Here is a 6,915-nt window from a genome sequence, read left to right on the forward strand (position 1 = left end):
AACTGCGGAACAAAATGGAGTGACATAATAACAAACGAGGTTATCCAGAGAATGGCATTGGATTATACTAATACAGTACAAAAAGTTACGGAGTATGATTTGTCAAGTAACACAAGTGATAAGTGAGCTTGAGCAACCAGCGTGCATCAAAAGCTCATATGGTTCAACAAAATGTAGGGCTCACATTGTCAGCAACACAATACTAACAGTAACACACATGGTTTTCTTCCTTCGGCAAACCCGAGTGACAACTGAACAAACAAGCCTTGACACCGACGCCATACGATATTTCAAGCGTCCAGACAAACTGAATCTTGCAAGCTTCAGACTTCTCATGAACGGTAGTTTGGCCTTGGTTTCTGCAATGTACACAACAAGAAAAGGAATGATCAACGCCAAGGTGTCAGGTATTGTTTCCAGTAATTCTTTCATTGTCTAACTGTCGGTACCTGAAACCTTGGCCGGCTTATATGCATCGAGTCCATTTTTGATAAATTTACCGACTTTCTCCTGGATAGCTCTAACTTGAGCATTGTATGGGGACACAACACCAACAGAGAGCTTGCTTTGTGTAGAAACTGCTTCTGAAATTACAGAAACGAAAATGAATACTAGGAGTTATTTGTACTGGGTGTACGTCACACATAACAGCATACTCTCTTTTTTTACCTGAGACAATGCACTCATTATTACAAGAGATAAAGCACTAGAATTAGAGCTACAGTACTGTCAGTTACCTTTGAATAATCTCTGAACTATTCTCAAAACTGTAGCAACTTCTATTGTGTTTTTCAGGCTACGACCATTCTTCTCAGCTGTTTCATGACCCCCATCTACATTAATAAACGAATATGGCCCAAATATTTTGCTTGCTAAAAACTTCCTTTCATAATTCTTACTAGTGACATTGGAGCCGTCAGATATCTTGCCATCATAAAATGTAGCAACTGGAAACCTGCTTATTTCTGGATGCATCCTGTATTGGACATTGAGAAGGTGCTTACTGTAGCCCAACAAACTTAGCCTCTCAAAAACACTTCGTCCAAAGAAAGCATTGTCAGCTATCTACAGAATCATAATACATGTCAATGAATTGATTCCAAGTAGAAAATAAAGAAAAGAGTAACGAAATATGGAATCAACAGTGCTTACTTTGCTTTTCACCAAAGCAGGTAGCTGATATTCATCTCCAATCAAAACAGCCTGCGTAATACCAGGAAGCTGCAAAGGAATTAAGGTCTCACACTCTTTGAGTTGTGCAGCCTCATCAACAATTAGCATCTCCAGAAGATTTGCCTTTTCAGGCTGCTTGAACGGTCCACATATGCCCGAGGGAGAAACATCCATGGGCACGTTGTACAGCCTGAAAGAGCTAGAAACAGTACAGAGAATGCATTTTGTTCTTTGCAGCAGATAGAGTTTAATTGGCTGTATACTGTAATAATTTGGAAGCTCCAAGTTCTTGACGAGATATTTTAATTCTTGCACACACAGCAATCTGGCAAGCCTGAACTTGGATTTAATGCATGTGCTAGTTTGCACAGAGACTAACTGCTCAGACCACAAAACAGGATCACTATCCTCTTCTATCATGGTTTCAAGCAGTTCATCTGACCATATGTCAGCATTGCCCTTATAGCAGTTTATCATTCCATGAAGAATTTTGATCAATTCAAGTACCTCCAGCATACACTGAAAGCTCCGTTCTGTTCCTGAATTTCTTGGATGATTGTTGTACAGTATCTCAATGCAATAGCTCAAATTCTGAGAAAGGTTGTTGTAACCATCTTTCAAATAATATTTGAATGGAAGCAATCTGGATGCCTCTTCCTTATCTTCAGGTCTCCCACATTTCTTCTCACAGCTACCATTTCCAAATTGCATTCTCCAAGGAACATTTTCACCTTTATCCTTCTCAGCAGTCTCCTTTTCTATATCCTTCCTTTTCTCAAGTACATCCTCAATGTAATACTTGTACTTGGTCACAGAATTCTCAAGAAGATCTATCAGTGAGCACAAGCAATGCCTCCAACCCGTGTTTGGCACAAAACATGGTAACAATCGCTCAGCACGAGAGTCAAGAAATATCACAGAAAGCTCATGACCATCATCTATCTTCATCCTCTTTTTGTTTCCAAACAGAACAATATCACTTAGGAAGCAGGCACTACCATCTGAACATCCCCTAACAAGACGGACAATTCGAGATGCTACCTCCAATATGGAAGTATTGGTAGGTGCACAAGTAAGTGTCTTTCGGCCTTTGATGAGCATTGCCCACAATATAGTGCTGATGGTTTTGGTTTTACCCGTCCCAGGAGGGCCCCATATCAGTTTTAGGGAAGACAATTGGTTCTCCATTACTGAGACACAATCTGCTACTGCATTCAGCTGTGAAGCATTTAGGTTTAACTTCTCAAGGCCAAGGAAATCCATTGATCCATGTTTCAAGCACTGAGATACTTGGGATGAGTTGTCTTCCACTACCTTCATAGGGGAATTGGACAAAGGGTAAATAAATCAATCATCATGATTAACGAATAATGTAAATGAGTAAAGTACTCCCTCCGATTCAAAATAGGCACGTTTTGGGTGAGCACAAAGATGTAGGAGGGCACAAAACCAAGAGAAAAGGGAGGTTAAAATAAAATGACAATGCCACCCATACTTAAATACTGTGCAAACAGCTAATGAGATGGTTAGTGAGAGGCTATGCAATAATTTTGCTTCTTATGTTTTGCAACCCAAAAAAAAAAACTGTAGGCCTTATAAAAACAAACAGCGGGAGTAATACATGAAAAAACATCAGGCGGCTATCCCATTCCATATGCAACAATATATGACTTCTATTATTAGCATATACAATATGGAACAAATTGCATGAGAAATGTAAATTTCAAGGAAAATCTACACAGAGAGCCAGAATGGATTTTTTCCATATAAAAAAAAAGTTGCCCCAGCAAAATGAGGAAGCTGAAAGCACATCTGTACATATAGTAATTCCTAAGACTTTGAATGTAAATAAAGTATTAGATATCCTGGACTTTCTTTGCATGTAAAAGGACAACATACCTTTGGTTTGTATTGCCGCACAAGATTGACCATATTAGTACTGCTTTTGTTCTGAAGATTGGCAAGATTACCATCATTTGCTCCCAATCGAAGGCATTTCCATATACGATTGTATGTCTTCATATTTATGAGAAACACAGCAAATATTGCTCCTTTAGGCATTTTGGTTTCAGGATCTGCCTCAACAGGAATAGAAGATGACAGCTGAACAATGCAGCAATCAGTTGGGAAATCTTCATCATCTCCACATTTGAGAACCGAACCTAAAACATATGATGCTTTATTTTGTGTCAAATCAGAAACATGCTTTGGCTTTTGAGTGGACATGGCTATTATATCACCTTCTGTCGGATCATATGTCTCCCTCGATTTCTCATCCTTTGATGGTTCTGAAACCTCAAAACCAAATATAAACTTCTCATTATCAAGCTTCTCCATCCGAACTACTTCTATAAAGTTTGCATGGGCATAGCCATCCAATGACGAGAAGACATCGGCATGCACTTCCTCGACCAGAGGGCAGGTAAATGAATCCAAGTAACTCTCCAATGATGAAAAGGTATCTGGTATCCTCTTGACCTGTGATGAATACCCAGATGGTTGGTTAGCCCTCACTACAGCAAGTAAATAAGCATAACCACCCTTGTGAAAAAGATGCAATGTAATAAACTGTTTAGCTACAAAATAAAGATGGTATGACACAACACATATTGCTATCATATAACCGAAGTAGAACTAATAATAGTGTTGGCTTGTGAAACAGACTACTTAGTTATTAGCTCCAATACAATATTAGGTTAATGCCTGTTTCTCAAAAATCTGAGCTTGCCGCTCGAATTATCCCAGAATAATAATTTACCAAAAAGATTTGAAACTGAAGCGCACATAGAACCTATTATCCCCTATCTGTGCGGTGTCTAACATACTGTAATCCTGTCATCTATAAATAATTTAGTGGTTCATCTTGCTTGGCAAAACAACAAACACTTGGCGTGCGACTATACAAGCCGCCACCCCCTTTTAGAAGCATAGCTCTCCGCCAACAAAACAAACATAAAGAAGAGACGATACATGGGTGGCGGCGAAGCTGGTCGCCGGCCGAGAGCTCGTCCCTGGGCCAGGCAGAGAGTGGGGCCGCCATCGGAGCTCGTTCCGCGGCTCCGCCTGCTGCCGGCTTCGCCGGCGACACGGGGTCTCGCCATCGCCGTCGGAAACGGGTGCGGCGAGGGTGTGGGACTGTGGAGTGGGCCGTGCCGAGTTTGGGCTAGAGCCTAACAGAAGATGGGCCAATGACTCGATTACACGGAGCTCCGCGAGACCACGAGCTCAAACTTGGGCCGTCCAGGGTAGACCGAGTGAGATTCAATTGCTGAACGTTTGGGCCGTTGTACAAAAGAAGGAATAATTATCTTGGAAATAAAAAGGCAAACAATTTCAAATACTCCCCATTTATTTTACATGAAATAGTTTGATTTAAAAAAAAAAATTGGTCAAATACTCTTGAAGATTATTAGAATCAAAGTATGACTATATATATAAATTTAATATCGAAGTCATTATTAAGCTTAATCTCAAAGGTTTTTTAGAATCAAAGTATGACTATATAAATTGAACGGAGTAGTCCCAAATGCATCCTGGACCAGGTTGTTTATCTACCTTTATCATTTTCGCAATGATGATCCAAAATATGAGCTATTTTTAATATATCAGATCATGTTTATCCGGGTTTCAGGACGAAGCCTGCGAGTACCCACGAAGAAATCTGTAACTAGCTGAAGAAAAACAATAATACCAGTACAACGCAAAAAAGAAGAAGCAAACCAAGAACAACTCAAAAATCAGAATGCATGCATGATGCATCGTCCAGGAGTTATAGGGACAACTAACATTGTTATCTGAAGATATCATACATATATTCAGACACCCCTGAACATGCATGGAGAGTTGGAGACTATGAAGTAAACAAAACCATATGGGGACAGACACAGTTTGCATGCAGCTTGATGGCAAACAAAAGCTTGGGATTTGGGACTGGATCGTATCATGATTCATGAGCAGTCGATCGACGGTTTAATTACCTGGTGCTTGAGCAGGTCCCTGTTGAAGATGTCCCTGATCGACCAAGAGAACACCTTGCTCTCCAGGTTGCTAAGAGCGAACCTGTTGAGCGTCGGGTCATCTTTCTTCACGGCAGCCCAGTAGGTCGCTACGGCCTCCATCTTCTTCGCCGCCGCGCTCTGGAAGTCGTCGTCGCTGCTGTCACCCATGGCGCTAGCTTTCTCTGTACTCCACTCCGAATTGAAGCAGCAGGGATGAGGAGTGGAAGTGGCTCTCGAAATCGCAGGTGCATGATATGGCAGCCCAGTCTTAACACGAGGCCGTTGGCCTTCCCGAGTCGTGGTAGTGTAAAAGTCGGCTCGGTAGCAGACGCTGGAACGGCTGAAATCGTGTGGTTATTGTCCATGACGCATCGGTGCATACACCCCGCCCGCTGATGCACACGTGTAGAGTAAGGATAATAGTAGAGCTCATTTCCTACTATTGCCCATCTTAAAGCCAACATATAAGGTTGGCTACAACTTCCTTCTCATTTATCTATCTCTCACCTACTTAGGAGCTTGTGTTAAGCTAGCTCTTGCATGAGAGCTAACGTCCTTGATTTTTTTGTTACATCTCTCCTCCACATAAGCTTATAGTAGGCTTATAGCTTACTATTAGAGCACCCGCAATGGTAAAATAAGGTGTTCTCTATAAAACATGTACATCTCAGCAATAGACTCGATTAATAGTAAACCACCTTAATAGTATGTCTACATTGGTATCTATAGCTCTCTCATACATTGCCTCGTTTTTATCTATAGACTATCTCTAAGTTAGTATATAGTTTTGCTCTCTCTCTTCATTTAATACCTTTCAAGTAGAAAAATATGCTGACATGGATCTCTTATAGAGAGTCTATAGATAACCATTGTGGGTGCCCTTATACTTGCTCGTACAGTGTGTGCCCACTGCCCAGTGATACAACTGTTTGTCGCAACGACGCAGACTATTTCAGGGAGAATTTTTACTCATCAGGGCTTGTTCGTTTTGAAGAAAAAAAATTGGACTACTAAGAATTAATTCCTAAGTGTAAATTTTAATTAAACTAGAAAAAAATATCCGTGCGTTGTAACGGTTGAAAGCTATTTTAATCTTATCATTGTTATATGGTTTAGCTATGATGAAATTTACTGTGGCAATTCGCTTGGATATTTTTTTAAGAAAATCATGAGTTACAGTTAGGAGTTAGGAGTCAGACTATCATCTCAAGTTAGCATACAAGTTTTTTTAAAGAAATTTCTTATACGACTTCTTTTGTATTTCAAAAAGTAAACGGAATTAAAATCCGACTCATACACGGATTTGTATTACCAAAAGCGAACTATCCAACTCAATTACGGATGATGTATCAAAATACCGGCAAAAACATCTTCAATTTTTATAATAGTAGAGATAGAGAAGAAGAGATTTTGTTTTTCTATAAGTTGTAGATTTTTTTTTTCTATTCACTCAAACCTCTTGAAAAAAATTCCTACAGATTGATGTGTACATGCATTTCTATTCATCCATATTTTCTATTCCTACTGGTTAAATTCCATAAGCCGAATAAGCCCTCGGAAGGCACGCAAATTTGAATTATAGCAGCCTCGCCGTTTAGCTTATACTTGTAAGCAAAATTTTACGTCACACAGAAATCACGTAAAACTCAATTTTGAAGTTGATTTTGTTTTTTTTTTCATCGCAGTTTGAGTTATGCAATCACTCTTCCAAGAACATTCAGTTTTGAGTTTGAGTAACTAAAAC

The 6,915-nt window shown here is 39.8% G+C and overlaps 1 protein-coding gene across 2 annotated transcripts; it reads right to left on the reverse strand.

Annotated features, from left to right (window-relative positions):
• Nucleotides 1-40: 40 nt before the first annotated feature.
• LOC4336772 (uncharacterized) lies at nt 41-3,638 on the reverse strand. 2 transcript variants are annotated; one of them, XM_015778595.2, is made up of 6 exons: nt 3,414-3,638; nt 3,073-3,335; nt 1,153-2,487; nt 738-1,065; nt 450-584; nt 41-359 (listed from the first exon to the last, which is right to left on the reverse strand). In XM_015778595.2, the coding sequence occupies exons 1-6, from the start codon at nt 3,508-3,510 to the stop codon at nt 181-183; spliced, it is 2,337 nt and encodes a 778-aa protein (XP_015634081.2). In that variant the 5' UTR covers nt 3,511-3,638; the 3' UTR covers nt 41-180. The 2 variants fall into 2 exon arrangements, with proteins under 2 accessions (XP_015634081.2, XP_066166259.1); XM_066310162.1 differs by having other exon boundaries at nt 738-815; nt 900-1,065; nt 3,073-3,638.
• Between the last annotated feature and the right edge of the window lie 3,277 nt (nt 3,639-6,915).

This window comes from Oryza sativa, chromosome 4, assembly GCF_034140825.1.
Source record: "Oryza sativa Japonica Group chromosome 4, ASM3414082v1".
Classification (NCBI taxonomy): Eukaryota; Viridiplantae; Streptophyta; class Magnoliopsida; order Poales; family Poaceae; genus Oryza; species Oryza sativa.

Coding starts and splice junctions, on each gene's coding strand:
- LOC4336772 (XM_015778595.2), bottom strand. CDS start 3,510: ATGGAGAAGCTTGATAATGAGAAGTTTATATTTGGTTTTGAGGTTTCA. Junction 585..737: donor AGTTCAGAGATTATTCAAAG/GTAACTGACAGT, acceptor CTGTAATTTCAG/AAGCAGTTTCTACACAAAGC. Junction 360..449: donor TAAGCCGGCCAAGGTTTCAG/GTACCGACAGTT, acceptor TGTACATTGCAG/AAACCAAGGCCAAACTACCG.